We start from the raw sequence: 19,691 nt of genomic DNA, 5'->3' as shown, positions 1-19,691 counted from the left end.
TTTCAGTACAGGTCCATACAAAGGTATTTTTTAGGAGTTTTAAGTAAGTGCTACAAGGAGCTATGGTCACGTTGGTAATGGAGCAAGTTTTCAATTTAGAGCCAGATTAAAATGTACTCTTTCTCCCCTGTTGCTTTTTCTGTGAAACTTTGTGTTAAGCCTTAGTCAAATGTATATACTCAAACACATGCTATTTTAGTCATAACGTTGTTGTTTTATTTAACACTATTATCACACCAGGAAGTAACTCATAGCAGAGTGTTGGCTCTTAAAAGAGCCTTTGGTGGTTATTCTTCGAGTCCTATTTAACTTCCAAAGCCGTACAGGGTGCGTCCCTGTCTCTTCAAGGCGTAGACCACGTCCATGGCGGTCACAGTCTTCCTCTTGGCGTGTTCGGTGTAAGTGACAGCGTCACGAATCACGTTCTCCAGGAAAACCTTCAACACGCCGCGAGTCTCCTCGTAGATGAGACCAGAGATGCGCTTGACTCCACCGCGGCGAGCCAGACGACGGATGGCGGGCTTAGTTATGCCCTGGATGTTGTCACGGAGAACTTTACGGTGACGCTTGGCACCTCCTTTACCAAGTCCCTTGCCGCCTTTGCCTCGTCCGCTCATTCTTGTTGATTGAGTATATTATGCCCTAATGAGGGAGCTGGATGCAGAGTCTTGTTTATATTCACGGTGTGAGGACGTGAGTGGAGACATGGGCGGGGGGCGTTTCGTTCCATGCAGTTCGTTATAGTTTCAATGTGCGTCACTCGATGGTCTTTGGTTTTCAAATAATCTTTTAATTATTTGAGAAAAAAACTGTTTAGTGGAGTGAGGTGTGGAGCTCATGTCTCATTCTTTACACACTATATGAAATTTGTACAAAAAACATGGAATTTACACCTAGGCAAGTACACAAACCAATCACATCAGCAAACAACCAAACCATAACTGTTACTAGTAAGAACATTAGTTACTGTGATATCACTAATACTGTGATTCATGTAAAACCTCTTGTCATTACTTGTGTCCTTTATGAAAAGCCACACACAACAAACGTTGTAGGCTTCATGTAAACGAAGCTGTGTGGTCTCAGAAAAATGTACATGACCATAACTAATCATTTTATTATTATATTACATTAACCACTGAAGTTGTCTTAAGGTGAGTTTGTTCCATAGAGCATGGGCACCTAAATATAGTTATTCAGTTTTATATTAATTTCCGAAGTTAGCTTGATTAGTGCAACTTCAAGATAGCGGTATTGATCAACAAAACTAAAAGAAAACTAGTCTAGGACCTAAAAGTATCGACACAAATGTATATAGAAGTAATGACCGGGATAACAAACAACAACAATCTGAACAACACTTGATATAAAACTATTGACATTATATATATATATATATATATAATGTCAGTATGTATGTATGTATGTATGTATGTATGTATGTATAACCCGGTTACACAAACAACAATAGAAAGTGACACAATAATGCAAATAGAGATATTACTATACTTATTACTGTTTGCATGATAAACTGTGAGTTAGTGGGTGATTAAAATGATGGTACTGTTGCTACCATTAATATCAGTGTAATTATTTTTAATTTTGGATATAATGTGTTAATGGATGTGTATTACGAAACTTGATGCAGTAAAGGTAATAACCTTTTTTTAAAAAAAGTTATATTTTAAAAGTGAAACACTGCTTTACTGCGTGTTCCAGGTCACAGGACAGGTTTTGCTCTCCAGCTGAAGTGTTGGCTCTGAAAAGAGCCTTTGGGTGAGAACCGTTGTGGACCGATCCGCTTACTTCTTGGCCGCGGTTTTCTTGGCTTTGGGCTTCGCTGCCTTCTTGGCCGGAGCCTTCTTGGCAGCAGCGGCCTTCTTCACCACCTTTTTGGGGCTTTTTACTGCCTTCTTGGGGCTCTTTGCCGTCTTCTTCGGGCTCTTGGCCGCCTTCTTGGCCGCTGCGGGCTTCTTCGCCTTCTTCGGGGACTTCTTAGCGGCCGCCGGCTTCTTTGCTGCCGCTGCTTTGGGCTTCTTAGCGGCTGCGGGTTTCTTGGCTGCGGGCTTCTTGGCTTTGGGAGCAGGCTTCTTGGCCGCTGTCTTCTTGGGCTTGGTGTCGGTCTTCTTGTTGATCTTGAAGGAGCCGGATGCGCCGGTTCCCTTGGTCTGGATCAGGACTTCTTTACTGACCAGGTTCTTGATAGCGAGCCTGACCCGCGCCTTGTTCTTCTCTACGTCGTATCCTCCGGCAGCCAGAGCCTTCTTCATGGCGGAAAGGGAAACGCCGGTCCGCTCCTTGGACGCGGACACGGCTTTAACGATGAGTTCGCCCACGCTGGGGCCGCTCTTCTTGGGCTTGGTGGCCTTCTTTTTGGCGGCTTTGGCCGGGGCTGGAGCTGCAGCTGCTGGAGCTTCTTCTGCCATTTTGTCAAAGTAGTTGCACGATACTAGCGTCAGAATGTAATAAAGCGCGAGCAGGAGGCGGCCCTTAAACACACCATGAGAACCGTGGAGACTCAATCAGCTCGGGCTTTTCTGGACGCTGTGACATCGGGACACTTGTGTTTTCTCTACACCGATAAAACCGCTCAAAGTCACCGAGGGAGAAGTGCTGGAGGCGGACAGTGAAGGGAGCCTACAGCGGACACGTGTGTCTTCGTGTTCAGATCGTGTGGAGCTCGGACGGTGGCTGCGTTCCGCCTGTGGAACCTCCAGACTTCAGCTAGTCCGCGTCCTGAGCAGCGCTACTCTGATTATTTCTGTCCTAAAATCACTGAAACTGGATCAAACAACCACCAGAACCGGTTTCCTGTTGCCCCACATGTTGGTTCAGAGAGTGAAAGTCGAACCAGCATCAGTCAAGAGTCGTGTTAAAATAAACGGAAGCATTTGTAGTGGCAGCAAACACACGTTGAGGATCATGAAGGAGTTTCAGTCACTTCCTCTCACATTACCGGGGTCGATGAGTTTGATCCATGAACTGGAACGATTCTGAAACTACATCTCATGGTTCAAACGGTTTAATGCGTGGTTTTAAATGTCGCAAATTCCAGCGACACTGATCAGTAATTAAATAGAGTATAACAACAATCTGCACACACACAGCGAGAGTCCAAGGGCTCCACTGAAGTTTACATGTGGCATAAGAGTCTTGGTTTTTAGTAAGCATTTTATTTTTACAGTTTTATTATTCTCATTCCCATTCTTACATTTTTTTAAATTATATGAACAAGCCTTAGTAGAAACAATGATAATAACATACATAAAAGAAGTGTTTGTCTAGTGTTATAATCTTAAGACCTAAAGGTTTGATTAAATTGTTAGGTGGTGACTGTGTATTTTTTTTTTTTGTATAGACAACTGACTATTAAAGTAAGGCTTTAATGAAAACACATAAACAACTGCTTAGAAAGAAGATTGGGAGCCACAGGAGCCGACCCAAAAGAGCTGAATCTGTGAAAAGAGCATCACATCACTGTTGTGAACTGTGGAATATTTTGTATGTCACCAAAACATCCATTAATGAGAACAATGTACTCTGGTTTCTGTTTCCAATTTGTAAATAGGGAACTAGAGAGAAGAAAGCAGCACAGCCTCATTTGATGGTCAAAAGACATGGTCTTGCAAATGTTCTTAAAGTTACAGATAACATGGCTGATACGTTTAAAAAAGCCATGTTTGGCCTCAAATTGCATTGACTATAACTGTCCAGTCCATCCCAACTTGCAGTGCCTATTAAGCAGCTGGACTTCAACTAGTGTACACTTTTATGATGGCTGGCTGCTAGAAGATAATAATCTACTGATACATGTTACTAGTAACATGCACCTGCATGTACATGTACATGCTAGTTAAGATAAACAACCTGCCCGTATTAATCCTTGCTAAAGATAGTACAACAGAAATTGTCCTCGTAATTCCCCGAGCTAAGCCAATAAAATAGGCAATTGTATTATTTACACATATTAGTAAAATGGATAGAAAGTCATCTAAAGAAACATGCATCTTGTGTTAGCTATCTAGATATTTAAGTAAGCAATTAATACTCTCAATAAATGCCACAATGCAATACTGCTCACATAAATAATATTTCTAAATACACTGTTGTCAAATCAGTTATTATTAGCTTGTTAAATAAACCGGCACCTACCACCCTCAGTGTAAGGGCACGGTAGGTGCCGGACTACGACACTTGCAAATGCATCAAAGGTCAGTACTGGGCAGTGTATACTGAGAATGATGGACCTCCCAGTGGCGATTAGCTTCGAGAGACCCCGCTTTTTGAATCTTGCTGGATTGACATCAATGACATTTATGCCTCAGATAAATTTGGAATCTGGTACGCAATTTGAGACCACAATGCTGATAATCATCAGCAACAGACTATAATGGACAGCCATCCCACAACCAAGAAATTAAATGAGTGAATAAAGAGCCAATAAGTGATCGTGTTGTGTGACCGGCTTGGCGCAGAAACAGCCCGGGGGAAGAAGTTGGCTCTGTGTCTGCTGTTTTTAGTGGCTATGGCTGTGTGACACCTGCAGGGTGTGTGGGGTCGGCAGTGACACTAACAGACTGTTAATTCCACAGTTTAGATGATTTACACACCGTTCCTGGTGATGACACCCCTAGTCAATATGCAGGGAACAAGAGCAAACAGAACTATCATCTGCACCGACAGTTCATAGAGAAGTGGATCAGTCCAGAGTACAAGATGCTTGGGTGTTCACAGTTTCATGTGTTTGTGTGTAAATTGTCATTCACAGGTCAGTTTGTTATCAGAGCAGTGAGAGAGATGTGCAAGTTTTGCTTCATGTTCTCACCAGCACTTACTCCTCTAAATCAGGCTAAGATAAGTGTTTCACTCACTGCTACAAGTGTAAATTAACATCAAGTAAAACAAGGAGCTCATACAGATGAAAACTGTTCTTTAGTTTGTTTGTGTGGCTCTTAAAAGAGCCGTTTTTGTTGATCACAGCTGATCCAGGTTTACTTTGCCTTCCCAGCGGGTTTCTCGGTCTTCTTGGGCAGCAGCACCGCCTGGATGTTGGGTAGGACGCCGCCCTGGGCGATGGTGACTCCGCCTAGGAGCTTGTTGAGCTCTTCATCATTGCGGACAGCCAGCTGCAGGTGGCGAGGGATGATCCTGGTCTTCTTGTTGTCACGGGCAGCGTTTCCAGCCAACTCCAGAATCTCAGCAGTCAGATACTCTAGAACAGCCGCCAAGTACACGGGAGCTCCGGCACCGACGCGCTCGGCATAGTTGCCTTTACGCAGCAGCCTGTGGACACGGCCCACAGGGAACTGGAGTCCAGCTCTAGATGAACGCGTCTTAGCCTTAGCTCTGGCTTTTCCTCCAGTTTTCCCGCGGCCAGACATTTTGAAAAACTTTGTTGCGTGCTCGTCCAAGAATGAATGCCTCCAACAGCCGGAACCCTCCTTTATATGTCCGTCAGAGCGGGACGAGTCCTGCCTCACCAACCGGTGAAGAAGCTCAGCAGAGGGCGGCCGCTCCGCGTGTTGGCGGACTTTTTTTAAAGACTTTCCTCCAATTGGTGGTGGAGGTTTAGGCGGGACTCGTGCCTCCAGGCGGAGCCAAGCTGAGGAAGGTGCCCTCCGCCAATCAGGAGCCGCAGCGTCACTCGTCCTCATTCGATCCCACAGTTTAAGAGCGGCGGTTATCGCTGTGCTTTACTAGTTTTTCGTAAACGAAGGCATAGAAGTGAAATGGCCCGAACCAAACAAACTGCTCGTAAGTCCACCGGAGGCAAAGCGCCTAGGAAGCAGCTGGCAACAAAGGCTGCCCGTAAGAGCGCGCCAGCCACTGGCGGCGTCAAGAAGCCTCATCGCTACAGGCCCGGTACCGTGGCTCTCCGAGAGATCCGTCGCTACCAGAAATCCACCGAGCTGCTGATCCGTAAACTGCCCTTCCAGCGCCTGGTCAGGGAGATCGCCCAGGATTTCAAGACCGACCTGCGCTTCCAGAGCTCTGCCGTCATGGCTCTGCAGGAGGCCAGCGAGGCTTATCTGGTCGGTCTGTTCGAGGACACCAACCTGTGCGCCATCCACGCCAAGAGGGTCACCATCATGCCCAAAGACATCCAGCTGGCCCGGCGCATCCGCGGGGAGAGGGCTTAAACTGTCTGCTCCATAACAAACACAAAGGCTCTTTTAAGAGCCACTACATCAACTAAAGACTGTTACTGTACTCAACCTTCATTAATACAAGCACACTTTATTAAAATCTGCAAAACTACATTATAGACATAGTCTGGTAAAAGTGATGCCTTGGTTTTATTCACTAACTAGTAAAATGGCAAATAAGTTATCGCACTTTGTTTAAATCATCACTTATTTTATTACTCCATCTCTGGTTATGGACCCAGCAGCTACTATTGTTCTGCTTGTGTGGTGGTTGAAGACAGAAGTACTACATTCAAGTACACAAGTTAATACATGAGAACAGAGGAGGTTTTAAGAGACACTTGTGATACTAACCTGTAACTATGAATAAAGGCCTATATGTACTAGCAATTCATGTTTGTATTTTTCACGCAGAACTCAAAGCATTCAAATTTATACATCAAGCTGGAAGATGTGTGTGTGTGTGTATATTTACTTTTTTACTATGTTTACTATTTCAACTGTGGAAAAAATATAAACTAAAAATACAGTTATTTTAGTTAAAGTTGTTTCAGTTATAGTAGGTAAACTTAATGTATATGTCTCATTTGTTCATTGTTCCTCTAGCAGGGTTGCAACAGTTCTAGCAGCTGGAGGAATGTTTAGTTCAATGTCTACAGTAAACTAGTGCTTTTTCATCCTTTTGCTACTCCCTGTGGCATTGGGGAAAATAATGTTTACTTTTCATTTTTTACAGTTATTAAATTTAAAGATTATGGTGATATTGTTACATTAGAGTAAAATCCTCTACAGTGTGGTGCAAGGGGTGGAGGGGTTCTCCATGATGGATGTTAGTTTAGCCACCTTAAGCAGCAGTGGCAGTACACCCCCTGTGGAGAATGACTCATTACAGACACAAACACACTACTCATTTACTTATCCCTGTGCAATTATTTTGATGCATACTGCCTGCTCTAAAATCAATCACTGTCACATATTTATACTTGTTGAAAGTTATCTGCCGTTTTATATTCAGCAAATCATCTATACAGACATCGTACAACAAATTGAGTAGCACAGGCCACATGGATTTTCACTGAATTTTTATTTCCACCATTTACTTCCACAGTGAAAATAACACTAATTGAGATGCAGTCACACTTTGACACTATCTTCTTTAACAGTCAATTTGTTACACTTGGCTCTTGGCCGTGGGCTAAAAGGAGTGACCTGCAGTGTGGGGGCCCCAGAAGGAACTGTACTGACCCTTTCCTCTTCACTTTCTATATGCCCCGCTTCGGACACAACACTGCACTGTACAGCAGACTCCACCTGCTGAGGAGACTGTGGTCTTTTGTAGTGAGGAGGCCACTCCTGAAAACCTTCTATGACTCTGTGGTGACGTCAGCCATCCTGTACGGTGTGGTCTGCTGGAGCAGCAGCATCACAGTGAGGGACAGGAAGAGACTGGACGGGATCATTAAAAAGTTCAGCTCTGTCGTGGACTCTGGACACAGTGCAGGAGGTGGATGAGAGAAGGGTCCTGGGTTAACTCACATCCATCCTGGACCAGAACTCTCACCCACTGGAGAACTATCTTACTGTCTGCTCTGGAGAGCAGCTTCAGTAGCAGACTGATCCACCCTTGCTGATTGATGGGGGGGGGGGGGCAATCAGAACTGCTTACTACCCCCCACTAAATCAGTTACACAGTAATCTCTGTGCATTATTATATATGTGCAACCAGCACAGGATTATATTTAAACACTGTGCAATCACCCTTCCAATGACCAACATTGACAGTCTTTTATTCTGTCATTGTTTTCTGTGCTTTGTACTTTGCTGTTGCGTGAAGTAATGTCCCCACTGTGGGTGTTGTAAATTTTTCACATTCTTGGCTTGACCATCTGATGTCACTTCAGATCTTCAAGCTTCATTTGGCTCACTATCATTTAATATCTCTGAATTTAACAAATGCTTTTTTTATGTGATATATTTATTAGTATGTGAAGGAACATGTGAAATGTGCATTTGTTGATTAGGTTTTTATATGTAATCAGTTTGTCGTATTTGTCAATTGGTCAGTTTGAACAGGCCTTTTACCTTTCAGATCAGAGTGTGTTGGCTCTTAAAAGAGCCTTTTGTTTTTGTGGTGGTCGTAGCAGTGTTTACTTGGAGCTGGTGTACTTGGTCACCGCCTTGGTGCCCTCTGACACCGCGTGCTTGGCCAGCTCCCCGGGAAGCAGCAGCCTGACGGCGGTCTGAATCTCCCTGAAGGTGATGGTGGAACGCTTGTTGTAGTGCGCCAGGCGGGAGGCTTCGCCGGCGATGCGCTCGAAGATGTCGCTGACGAACGAGTTCATGATGCTCATGGCCTTGGAGGAAATGCCGGTGTCTGGGTGGACGTTTAAAATTTAAAGTCAGTCTAATTTTATCCATATGTTCTTCCTATAGGCAGAGTAAACAATAGTCCTGTGTAGTGATCTCTGCTTTATTAAACCAATTTCGAAAAAAAAATCCTGTTAACTCATTGTTGTATTGACACAATGAATGAAAAGACTTCTTTAATTGAATAAATCAAATGCTAATGTTTTATTTTGAAACCTGTGGCTTGACTATATTGGGTATAGCTAGTGATGACAAAATGAAACTTTTTTTAAGCACTGAACCCTGTATTGTAAAAGAGTTCTTTACTCGAAGCTTTTCAGCACAATATCTTTAGTAAAATCTGGTGGGCAAAAAAATCAATTGCCGCCTGAAGGGATTGTAATGAACCGCTCCACTATGGTTTTAAACTCAAGTTGAGGCCTTATTAATATCAATTGACATTTTCGTTTAATTAAATAAACTTTCCTTGTGTAAAGTCCTGTTATGTGATTTTGTTTTTAGTATTCTTGTGCTGAGGTGCTGTGGGATCAATGTTCATCTACCTACCTACCTACCTATTTAAGTTGTAATTTATATGTAAAGCATATTTCTCTTCTTTTATTGACTTGAACTGGAGTTAGAATTGTTTATAAACTGGGCAATAAAAATGCTTTTGAGATGGGTATAAACACACAATGCACAAAGTTATTTAATCAGGTTTTTATTTATGTAGAATTTGTTCAACAGTACGAGGGCTAAGACTGTAAGTGTTGCATAATAGTGACTCCTATCAAAAGTCACATAGTATGATGCTATAATGCGTTCATTCTATTTTTCATAAAAGGTGACCTGATTTTGCGTAATCTAATTTAAATTCATAAATAAATTCACCCAGGATCTGGGGCCCGTTTCAAGAAGGAGGTTTAACAAACTCTGAGTTTAAACTAAACTGATCACTTTTTTTCTTTTGATCACTTTTTGGCAACGTGAACACAGCATCTTATTGGTTGTACTGGTCTCTGACAAGTACAGACAGTCAAGTGAGCTGGATATTCATTAAAACTGTCATTTTACCTTAATGAAGTTAAAATGAGGAAGAAATAAGCTTCTCATCAAAAGATATTGACTGTAATCACCTTTTGGCAACGTGAAGACAGCATCTTTCTGGTTTAACTGGTCTCAAACAGGTGTAGACAGTGTTCAAGTGAGCTGGATGCTCATTAAATGTCTTAATATTAACAAGGAGATCTCCACTGACTTAAAATTAAGCAGAAAGAAGCTTCTTGTTATAAAATATTGGCATGAATCACTTGGCAACGTGGAAAAAGCTGGTTGTACTGGTCTTAGACAGGTACGGACAGCGGTTAAGTTAATATGAATGTCTTAATATTAACAAGGGGAGCTCCATTGACTTGAAATTACACAGAAATAAGCTTCTTGTCACAAGATATTGGCATGAATCACTTTTTGGCAAGGTGGAAAGAGCTTCTTACTGGTTGTACTGGTCTCAGACAGGTACAGACAGTGGTCAAGATAATTTGAATGTGTTAATATATACAAGAAGAGCTCCACTGACTCCACTGTCTGTAAGAGACAGTTACAGACAGTGGTCAAGTGAGCTGGATTCTCATTAAACCTATATATTTGATTTTTTACATAGGCTACTTTTGATATATCCATTTCTTGCAAAAAAAACGTAACACAACACAAAGAATCTGCTGGGATGTAAGAGCACGACCATGATGGGTGACCTGTCGGATGAATGGGTGGATAAGATTACTGACATATGTTATGGAGTCCCGATAAAAACGGTACCACTCAAATAAATATGCATGCGGATATGACAGAAAATTAACTCGTGGCGTAAATTCAAGGCAGTGTGAATTAATACAGCGTCCTCATCTACAGGATCCTCTAGAAACGGACATTTTGGTCTCTACGCGAAGGAAACAGGTGAAATCTATGAATGTACTGAAAGATCAAACGAGGTATTTAAACAGTGTTCACTTTAAAAAGGGGCAAGGACAGAAGGAAAGTCTGGGTTTCCCGAATAAAACCCCAAGGGGGATGGGTCAAATGTAGAGAATGAATTTCCCCACTGTGCGACTATTAAGGGTTAATTTCTTCTTCTTTCTTCTTCTTCATAAGCCTAATACGCAGAGGGCTGCTACTGGGGAATGCTGGCTGGACTCCCTGGCTGGATCTATTGGGACGCTGGGGGGTACGGATTGATCTACCGAGGGCCTGCCTTAACCTGCTGTGACAGTATCACTCCGGATGAGCTCGAGTTACCTCGGAGACGAGCACCGGGAAGGAGAGGCAGATCACCAGACTGTCACCTGCAGCTACAGCCGTGGGTCATCGCACGCCAGCTGCAGCCTTGGGTCAGCGCACACCAGCTACAGTCGGCCTTCCACCCTCAACGGAGACCGCCGCTGCCGTCAAGGAATTGGGGATCCAGTGTGGTCAGCCCCTGGATTTGGGACTGCTTTTGTTGTACAGGATACTGGAAGAAAGATGGACCCCCAAACAAACTGAACATCTTCAGTGAATCATCTCATCCCCATGTGTAACTGTGTTATATTCAAATGCTGTAATAATTACACAAATTGTGGTTTTAGTACTGTATAATAATATTATCTTATGTCAGTCGTTACTTTTTATACATGTATGTCAATACTTTTTAGATCGTAGCCTGGTTTTCGTTTAGTTTTGTTGATCAATACCGCTAGCTTGAAGTTGAACTTAACTTCAGTTATGTGTTCGTGTCCGGTCTATTTAGTGGCAGGAGAGAGGGTGGATTTTTACCCTGGTGTGGGGTGTGTTTTATTCCTGTTTGTCAGAATAAACTGGACGACCGTAAACCCCGGCTGTGAGTCGATCCTTAAAAACACTACACAACGCAGAAAGCCACCGGTCACATACTGTATGGTCCCAGTTAGACTTTGAAAATCAACGTGCATAATGTTTATGAATCAAACCGTAATCGATAGTGACACAGTTTTCTGTGCACTGCTCATCTCATGGTGAAAGGAGAGTAAAAGCAAATGTTGATTTAAAAAAAAAGTCAGCTGCACAGTCGGTATATTACCCTGGCAACTGCACCCGCCCAACCGATCAGCTCAGCCAATCAGACAATGGGGACCGCACACCTACGTTTGCATATCGTCTGTATAAAATGAGCAGTTCTTACCGCTAAGTTCATTTTACGACGTCTGCAAAGATGCCCGATCCAGCTAAGACTGCGCCCAAGAAGGGCTCCAAGAAAGCCGTAACCAAGACCGCCGCTAAGGGCGGCAAGAAGAAGAGGAAGACCCGCAAGGAGAGCTACGCCATCTACGTGTACAAGGTCCTGAAGCAGGTCCACCCAGACACCGGCATTTCCTCCAAGGCCATGAGTATCATGAACTCGTTCGTCAGCGACATCTTCGAGCGCATCGCCGGCGAAGCCTCCCGCCTGGCGCACTACAACAAGCGTTCCACCATCACCTCCAGGGAGATTCAGACCGCCGTCAGGCTGCTGCTTCCCGGGGAGCTGGCCAAGCACGCGGTGTCAGAGGGCACCAAGGCGGTGACCAAGTACACCAGCTCCAAGTAAACACTGCTACGACCACCACAAAAACAAAAGGCTCTTTTAAGAGCCAACACACTCTGATCTGAAAGGTAAAAGGCCTGTTCAAACTGACCAATTGACAAATACGACAAACTGATTACATATAAAAACCTAATCAACAAATGCACATTTCACATGTTCCTTCACATACTAATAAATATATCACATAAAAAAAGCATTTGTTAAATTCAGAGATATTAAATGATAGTGAGCCAAATGAAGCTTGAAGATCTGAAGTGACATCAGATGGTCAAGCCAAGAATGTGAAAAATTTACAACACCCACAGTGGGGACATTACTTCACGCAACAGCAAAGTACAAAGCACAGAAAACAATGACAGAATAAAAGACTGTCAATGTTGGTCATTGGAAGGGTGATTGCACAGTGTTTAAATATAATCCTGTGCTGGTTGCACATATATAATAATGCACAGAGATTACTGTGTAACTGATTTAGTGGGGGGTAGTAAGCAGTTCTGATTGCCCCCCCCCCCATCAATCAGCAAGGGTGGATCAGTCTGCTACTGAAGCTGCTCTCCAGAGCAGACAGTAAGATAGTTCTCCAGTGGGTGAGAGTTCTGGTCCAGGATGGATGTGAGTTAACCCAGGACCCTTCTCTCATCCACCTCCTGCACTGTGTCCAGAGTCCACGACAGAGCTGAACTTTTTAATGATCCCGTCCAGTCTCTTCCTGTCCCTCACTGTGATGCTGCTGCTCCAGCAGACCACACCGTACAGGATGGCTGACGTCACCACAGAGTCATAGAAGGTTTTCAGGAGTGGCCTCCTCACTACAAAAGACCACAGTCTCCTCAGCAGGTGGAGTCTGCTGTACAGTGCAGTGTTGTGTCCGAAGCGGGGCATATAGAAAGTGAAGAGGAAAGGGTCAGTACAGTTCCTTCTGGGGCCCCCACACTGCAGGTCACTCCTTTTAGCCCACGGCCAAGAGCCAAGTGTAACAAATTGACTGTTAAAGAAGATAGTGTCAAAGTGTGACTGCATCTCAATTAGTGTTATTTTCACTGTGGAAGTAAATGGTGGAAATAAAAATTCAGTGAAAATCCATGTGGCCTGTGCTACTCAATTTGTTGTACGATGTCTGTATAGATGATTTGCTGAATATAAAACGGCAGATAACTTTCAACAAGTATAAATATGTGACAGTGATTGATTTTAGAGCAGGCAGTATGCATCAAAATAATTGCACAGGGATAAGTAAATGAGTAGTGTGTTTGTGTCTGTAATGAGTCATTCTCCACAGGGGGTGTACTGCCACTGCTGCTTAAGGTGGCTAAACTAACATCCATCATGGAGAACCCCTCCACCCCTTGCACCACACTGTAGAGGATTTTACTCTAATGTAACAATATCACCATAATCTTTAAATTTAATAACTGTAAAAAATGAAAAGTAAACATTATTTTCCCCAATGCCACAGGGAGTAGCAAAAGGATGAAAAAGCACTAGTTTACTGTAGACATTGAACTAAACATTCCTCCAGCTGCTAGAACTGTTGCAACCCTGCTAGAGGAACAATGAACAAATGAGACATATACATTAAGTTTACCTACTATAACTGAAACAACTTTAACTAAAATAACTGTATTTTTAGTTTATATTTTTTCCACAGTTGAAATAGTAAACATAGTAAAAAAGTAAATATACACACACACACACATCTTCCAGCTTGATGTATAAATTTGAATGCTTTGAGTTCTGCGTGAAAAATACAAACATGAATTGCTAGTACATATAGGCCTTTATTCATAGTTACAGTTTAGTATCACAAGTGTCTCTTAAAACCTCCTCTGTTCTCATGTATTAACTTGTGTACTTGAATGTAGTACTTCTGTCTTCAACCACCACACAAGCAGAACAATAGTAGCTGCTGGGTCCATAACCAGAGATGGAGTAATAAAATAAGTGATGATTTAAACAAAGTGCGATAACTCATTTGCCATTTTACTAGTTAGTGAATAAAACCAAGGCATCACTTTTACCAGACTATGTCTATAATGTAGTTTTGCAGATTTTAATAAAGTGTGCTTGTATTAATGAAGGTTGAGTACAGTAACAGTCTTTAGTTGATGTAGTGGCTCTTAAAAGAGCCTTTGTGTTTGTTATGGAGCAGACAGTTTAAGCCCTCTCCCCGCGGATGCGCCGGGCCAGCTGGATGTCTTTGGGCATGATGGTGACCCTCTTGGCGTGGATGGCGCACAGGTTGGTGTCCTCGAACAGACCGACCAGATAAGCCTCGCTGGCCTCCTGCAGAGCCATGACGGCAGAGCTCTGGAAGCGCAGGTCGGTCTTGAAATCCTGGGCGATCTCCCTGACCAGGCGCTGGAAGGGCAGTTTACGGATCAGCAGCTCGGTGGATTTCTGGTAGCGACGGATCTCTCGGAGAGCCACGGTACCGGGCCTGTAGCGATGAGGCTTCTTGACGCCGCCAGTGGCTGGCGCGCTCTTACGGGCAGCCTTTGTTGCCAGCTGCTTCCTAGGCGCTTTGCCTCCGGTGGACTTACGAGCAGTTTGTTTGGTTCGGGCCATTTCACTTCTATGCCTTCGTTTACGAAAAACTAGTAAAGCACAGCGATAACCGCCGCTCTTAAACTGTGGGATCGAATGAGGACGAGTGACGCTGCGGCTCCTGATTGGCGGAGGGCACCTTCCTCAGCTTGGCTCCGCCTGGAGGCACGAGTCCCGCCTAAACCTCCACCACCAATTGGAGGAAAGTCTTTAAAAAAAGTCCGCCAACACGCGGAGCGGCCGCCCTCTGCTGAGCTTCTTCACCGGTTGGTGAGGCAGGACTCGTCCCGCTCTGACGGACATATAAAGGAGGGTTCCGGCTGTTGGAGGCATTCATTCTTGGACGAGCACGCAACAAAGTTTTTCAAAATGTCTGGCCGCGGGAAAACTGGAGGAAAAGCCAGAGCTAAGGCTAAGACGCGTTCATCTAGAGCTGGACTCCAGTTCCCTGTGGGCCGTGTCCACAGGCTGCTGCGTAAAGGCAACTATGCCGAGCGCGTCGGTGCCGGAGCTCCCGTGTACTTGGCGGCTGTTCTAGAGTATCTGACTGCTGAGATTCTGGAGTTGGCTGGAAACGCTGCCCGTGACAACAAGAAGACCAGGATCATCCCTCGCCACCTGCAGCTGGCTGTCCGCAATGATGAAGAGCTCAACAAGCTCCTAGGCGGAGTCACCATCGCCCAGGGCGGCGTCCTACCCAACATCCAGGCGGTGCTGCTGCCCAAGAAGACCGAGAAACCCGCTGGGAAGGCAAAGTAAACCTGGATCAGCTGTGATCAACAAAAACGGCTCTTTTAAGAGCCACACAAACAAACTAAAGAACAGTTTTCATCTGTATGAGCTCCTTGTTTTACTTGATGTTAATTTACACTTGTAGCAGTGAGTGAAACACTTATCTTAGCCTGATTTAGAGGAGTAAGTGCTGGTGAGAACATGAAGCAAAACTTGCACATCTCTCTCACTGCTCTGATAACAAACTGACCTGTGAATGACAATTTACACACAAACACATGAAACTGTGAACACCCAAGCATCTTGTACTCTGGACTGATCCACTTCTCTATGAACTGTCGGTGCAGATGATAGTTCTGTTTGCTCTTGTTCCCTGCATATTGACTAGGGGTGTCATCACCAGGAACGGTGTGTAAATCATCTAAACTGTGGAATTAACAGTCTGTTAGTGTCACTGCCGACCCCACACACCCTGCAGGTGTCACACAGCCATAGCCACTAAAAACAGCAGACACAGAGCCAACTTCTTCCCCCGGGCTGTTTCTGCGCCAAGCCGGTCACACAACACGATCACTTATTGGCTCTTTATTCACTCATTTAATTTCTTGGTTGTGGGATGGCTGTCCATTATAGTCTGTTGCTGATGATTATCAGCATTGTGGTCTCAAATTGCGTACCAGATTCCAAATTTATCTGAGGCATAAATGTCATTGATGTCAATCCAGCAAGATTCAAAAAGCGGGGTCTCTCGAAGCTAATCGCCACTGGGAGGTCCATCATTCTCAGTATACACTGCCCAGTACTGACCTTTGATGCATTTGCAAGTGTCGTAGTCCGGCACCTACCGTGCCCTTACACTGAGGGTGGTAGGTGCCGGTTTATTTAACAAGCTAATAATAACTGATTTGACAACAGTGTATTTAGAAATATTATTTATGTGAGCAGTATTGCATTGTGGCATTTATTGAGAGTATTAATTGCTTACTTAAATATCTAGATAGCTAACACAAGATGCATGTTTCTTTAGATGACTTTCTATCCATTTTACTAATATGTGTAAATAATACAATTGCCTATTTTATTGGCTTAGCTCGGGGAATTACGAGGACAATTTCTGTTGTACTATCTTTAGCAAGGATTAATACGGGCAGGTTGTTTATCTTAACTAGCATGTACATGTACATGCAGGTGCATGTTACTAGTAACATGTATCAGTAGATTATTATCTTCTAGCAGCCAGCCATCACAAAAGTGTACACTAGTTGAAGTCCAGCTGCTTAATAGGCACTGCAAGTTGGGATGGACTGGACAGTTATAGTCAATGCAATTTGAGGCCAAACATGGCTTTTTTAAACGTATCAGCCATGTTATCTGTAACTTTAAGAACATTTGCAAGACCATGTCTTTTGACCATCAAATGAGGCTGTGCTGCTTTCTTCTCTCTAGTTCCCTATTTACAAATTGGAAACAGAAACCAGAGTACATTGTTCTCATTAATGGATGTTTTGGTGACATACAAAATATTCCACAGTTCACAACAGTGATGTGATGCTCTTTTCACAGATTCAGCTCTTTTGGGTCGGCTCCTGTGGCTCCCAATCTTCTTTCTAAGCAGTTGTTTATGTGTTTTCATTAAAGCCTTACTTTAATAGTCAGTTGTCTATACAAAAAAAAAAAATACACAGTCACCACCTAACAATTTAATCAAACCTTTAGGTCTTAAGATTATAACACTAGACAAACACTTCTTTTATGTATGTTATTATCATTGTTTCTACTAAGGCTTGTTCATATAATTTAAAAAAATGTAAGAATGGGAATGAGAATAATAAAACTGTAAAAATAAAATGCTTACTAAAAACCAAGACTCTTATGCCACATGTAAACTTCAGTGGAGCCCTTGGACTCTCGCTGTGTGTGTGCAGATTGTTGTTATACTCTATTTAATTACTGATCAGTGTCGCTGGAATTTGCGACATTTAAAACCACGCATTAAACCGTTTGAACCATGAGATGTAGTTTCAGAATCGTTCCAGTTCATGGATCAAACTCATCGACCCCGGTAATGTGAGAGGAAGTGACTGAAACTCCTTCATGATCCTCAACGTGTGTTTGCTGCCACTACAAATGCTTCCGTTTATTTTAACACGACTCTTGACTGATGCTGGTTCGACTTTCACTCTCTGAACCAACATGTGGGGCAACAGGAAACCGGTTCTGGTGGTTGTTTGATCCAGTTTCAGTGATTTTAGGACAGAAATAATCAGAGTAGCGCTGCTCAGGACGCGGACTAGCTGAAGTCTGGAGGTTCCACAGGCGGAACGCAGCCACCGTCCGAGCTCCACACGATCTGAACACGAAGACACACGTGTCCGCTGTAGGCTCCCTTCACTGTCCGCCTCCAGCACTTCTCCCTCGGTGACTTTGAGCGGTTTTATCGGTGTAGAGAAAACACAAGTGTCCCGATGTCACAGCGTCCAGAAAAGCCCGAGCTGATTGAGTCTCCACGGTTCTCATGGTGTGTTTAAGGGCCGCCTCCTGCTCGCGCTTTATTACATTCTGACGCTAGTATCGTGCAACTACTTTGACAAAATGGCAGAAGAAGCTCCAGCAGCTGCAGCTCCAGCCCCGGCCAAAGCCGCCAAAAAGAAGGCCACCAAGCCCAAGAAGAGCGGCCCCAGCGTGGGCGAACTCATCGTTAAAGCCGTGTCCGCGTCCAAGGAGCGGACCGGCGTTTCCCTTTCCGCCATGAAGAAGGCTCTGGCTGCCGGAGGATACGACGTAGAGAAGAACAAGGCGCGGGTCAGGCTCGCTATCAAGAACCTGGTCAGTAAAGAAGTCCTGATCCAGACCAAGGGAACCGGCGCATCCGGCTCCTTCAAGATCAACAAGAAGACCGACACCAAGCCCAAGAAGACAGCGGCCAAGAAGCCTGCTCCCAAAGCCAAGAAGCCCGCAGCCAAGAAACCCGCAGCCGCTAAGAAGCCCAAAGCAGCGGCAGCAAAGAAGCCGGCGGCCGCTAAGAAGTCCCCGAAGAAGGCGAAGAAGCCCGCAGCGGCCAAGAAGGCGGCCAAGAGCCCGAAGAAGACGGCAAAGAGCCCCAAGAAGGCAGTAAAAAGCCCCAAAAAGGTGGTGAAGAAGGCCGCTGCTGCCAAGAAGGCTCCGGCCAAGAAGGCAGCGAAGCCCAAAGCCAAGAAAACCGCGGCCAAGAAGTAAGCGGATCGGTCCACAACGGTTCTCACCCAAAGGCTCTTTTCAGAGCCAACACTTCAGCTGGAGAGCAAAACCTGTCCTGTGACCTGGAACACGCAGTAAAGCAGTGTTTCACTTTTAAAATATAACTTTTTTTAAAAAAAGGTTATTACCTTTACTGCATCAAGTTTCGTAATACACATCCATTAACACATTATATCCAAAATTAAAAATAATTACACTGATATTAATGGTAGCAACAGTACCATCATTTTAATCACCCACTAACTCACAGTTTATCATGCAAACAGTAATAAGTATAGTAATATCTCTATTTGCATTATTGTGTCACTTTCTATTGTTGTTTGTGTAACCGGGTTATACATACATACATACATACATACATACATACTGACATTATATATATATATATATATAATGTCAATAGTTTTATATCAAGTGTTGTTCAGATTGTTGTTGTTTGTTATCCCGGTCATTACTTCTATATACATTTGTGTCGATACTTTTAGGTCCTAGACTAGTTTTCTTTTAGTTTTGTTGATCAATACCGCTATCTTGAAGTTGCACTAATCAAGCTAACTTCGGAAATTAATATAAAACTGAATAACTATATTTAGGTGCCCATGCTCTATGGAACAAACTCACCTTAAGACAACTTCAGTGGTTAATGTAATATAATAATAAAATGATTAGTTATGGTCATGTACATTTTTCTGAGACCACACAGCTTCGTTTACATGAAGCCTACAACGTTTGTTGTGTGTGGCTTTTCATAAAGGACACAAGTAATGACAAGAGGTTTTACATGAATCACAGTATTAGTGATATCACAGTAACTAATGTTCTTACTAGTAACAGTTATGGTTTGGTTGTTTGCTGATGTGATTGGTTTGTGTACTTGCCTAGGTGTAAATTCCATGTTTTTTGTACAAATTTCATATAGTGTGTAAAGAATGAGACATGAGCTCCACACCTCACTCCACTAAACAGTTTTTTTCTCAAATAATTAAAAGATTATTTGAAAACCAAAGACCATCGAGTGACGCACATTGAAACTATAACGAACTGCATGGAACGAAACGCCCCCCGCCCATGTCTCCACTCACGTCCTCACA

The 19,691-nt window shown here is 43.6% G+C and overlaps 9 protein-coding genes across 9 annotated transcripts; 4 read left to right on the top strand and 5 right to left on the bottom strand.

Moving 5' to 3' along the window:
- Nucleotides 1-193: 193 nt before the first annotated feature.
- LOC114844415 (histone H4) lies at nucleotides 194-661 on the bottom strand. The gene has a single exon (XM_029131776.3). It carries the CDS (start codon nucleotides 615-617, stop codon nucleotides 306-308), a length of 312 nt encoding a protein of 103 aa, XP_028987609.1. The 5' UTR covers nucleotides 618-661; the 3' UTR covers nucleotides 194-305.
- A 1,090-nt stretch (nucleotides 662-1,751) lies between these two features.
- LOC114844400 (histone H1-like) lies at nucleotides 1,752-2,429 on the bottom strand. Its single transcript, XM_055504043.1, has one exon. It carries the CDS (start codon nucleotides 2,424-2,426, stop codon nucleotides 1,803-1,805), a length of 624 nt encoding a protein of 207 aa, XP_055360018.1. The 5' UTR covers nucleotides 2,427-2,429; the 3' UTR covers nucleotides 1,752-1,802.
- Nucleotides 2,357-5,478, bottom strand: LOC114844407 (histone H2A-like). The gene has a single exon (XM_041068301.2). The coding sequence runs from the start codon at nucleotides 5,379-5,381 to the stop codon at nucleotides 4,992-4,994; it is 390 nt and encodes a 129-aa protein (XP_040924235.1). The 5' UTR covers nucleotides 5,382-5,478; the 3' UTR covers nucleotides 2,357-4,991.
- A 10-nt stretch (nucleotides 5,479-5,488) lies between these two features.
- LOC114844402 (histone H3) lies at nucleotides 5,489-6,282 on the top strand. The gene has a single exon (XM_029131763.3). The coding sequence runs from the start codon at nucleotides 5,730-5,732 to the stop codon at nucleotides 6,138-6,140; it is 411 nt and encodes a 136-aa protein (XP_028987596.1). The 5' UTR covers nucleotides 5,489-5,729; the 3' UTR covers nucleotides 6,141-6,282.
- Nucleotides 6,283-7,801: 1,519 nt separating this feature from the next.
- On the bottom strand, nucleotides 7,802-8,524 carry LOC114844419 (histone H2B 7). Its single transcript, XM_029131781.3, has one exon. The coding sequence runs from the start codon at nucleotides 8,495-8,497 to the stop codon at nucleotides 8,294-8,296; it is 204 nt and encodes a 67-aa protein (XP_028987614.1). The 5' UTR covers nucleotides 8,498-8,524; the 3' UTR covers nucleotides 7,802-8,293.
- A 3,163-nt stretch (nucleotides 8,525-11,687) lies between these two features.
- LOC114844413 (histone H2B 1/2-like) lies at nucleotides 11,688-13,114 on the top strand. The gene has a single exon (XM_029131774.3). It carries the CDS (start codon nucleotides 11,716-11,718, stop codon nucleotides 12,088-12,090), a length of 375 nt encoding a protein of 124 aa, XP_028987607.1. The 5' UTR covers nucleotides 11,688-11,715; the 3' UTR covers nucleotides 12,091-13,114.
- A 985-nt stretch (nucleotides 13,115-14,099) lies between these two features.
- On the bottom strand, nucleotides 14,100-14,893 carry LOC114844403 (histone H3). Its single transcript, XM_029131764.3, has one exon. The coding sequence runs from the start codon at nucleotides 14,650-14,652 to the stop codon at nucleotides 14,242-14,244; it is 411 nt and encodes a 136-aa protein (XP_028987597.1). The 5' UTR covers nucleotides 14,653-14,893; the 3' UTR covers nucleotides 14,100-14,241.
- Nucleotides 14,894-14,904: 11 nt separating this feature from the next.
- LOC114844405 (histone H2A-like) lies at nucleotides 14,905-18,025 on the top strand. The gene has a single exon (XM_029131766.3). It carries the CDS (start codon nucleotides 15,001-15,003, stop codon nucleotides 15,388-15,390), a length of 390 nt encoding a protein of 129 aa, XP_028987599.1. The 5' UTR covers nucleotides 14,905-15,000; the 3' UTR covers nucleotides 15,391-18,025.
- On the top strand, nucleotides 17,953-18,630 carry LOC114844399 (histone H1-like). The gene has a single exon (XM_029131760.3). The coding sequence runs from the start codon at nucleotides 17,956-17,958 to the stop codon at nucleotides 18,577-18,579; it is 624 nt and encodes a 207-aa protein (XP_028987593.1). The 5' UTR covers nucleotides 17,953-17,955; the 3' UTR covers nucleotides 18,580-18,630.
- The last annotated feature ends 1,061 nt before the right edge of the window (nucleotides 18,631-19,691 follow it).

Source organism: Betta splendens, chromosome 17, assembly GCF_900634795.4.
Source record: "Betta splendens chromosome 17, fBetSpl5.4, whole genome shotgun sequence".
NCBI classification, from domain to species: domain Eukaryota; kingdom Metazoa; phylum Chordata; class Actinopteri; order Anabantiformes; family Osphronemidae; genus Betta; species Betta splendens.
This window is presented reverse-complemented; position numbering and strand designations above follow the sequence as displayed.

Bases quoted from the DNA above. Each gene is read 5' to 3' on its own strand.
- LOC114844405 (XM_029131766.3), top strand. From the start codon at position 15,001: ATGTCTGGCCGCGGGAAAACTGGAGGAAAAGCCAGAGCTAAGGCTAAG.
- LOC114844407 (XM_041068301.2), bottom strand. From the start codon at position 5,381: ATGTCTGGCCGCGGGAAAACTGGAGGAAAAGCCAGAGCTAAGGCTAAG.
- LOC114844402 (XM_029131763.3), top strand. From the start codon at position 5,730: ATGGCCCGAACCAAACAAACTGCTCGTAAGTCCACCGGAGGCAAAGCG.
- LOC114844413 (XM_029131774.3), top strand. From the start codon at position 11,716: ATGCCCGATCCAGCTAAGACTGCGCCCAAGAAGGGCTCCAAGAAAGCC.
- LOC114844415 (XM_029131776.3), bottom strand. From the start codon at position 617: ATGAGCGGACGAGGCAAAGGCGGCAAGGGACTTGGTAAAGGAGGTGCC.
- LOC114844399 (XM_029131760.3), top strand. From the start codon at position 17,956: ATGGCAGAAGAAGCTCCAGCAGCTGCAGCTCCAGCCCCGGCCAAAGCC.
- LOC114844403 (XM_029131764.3), bottom strand. From the start codon at position 14,652: ATGGCCCGAACCAAACAAACTGCTCGTAAGTCCACCGGAGGCAAAGCG.
- LOC114844419 (XM_029131781.3), bottom strand. From the start codon at position 8,497: ATGAGCATCATGAACTCGTTCGTCAGCGACATCTTCGAGCGCATCGCC.
- LOC114844400 (XM_055504043.1), bottom strand. From the start codon at position 2,426: ATGGCAGAAGAAGCTCCAGCAGCTGCAGCTCCAGCCCCGGCCAAAGCC.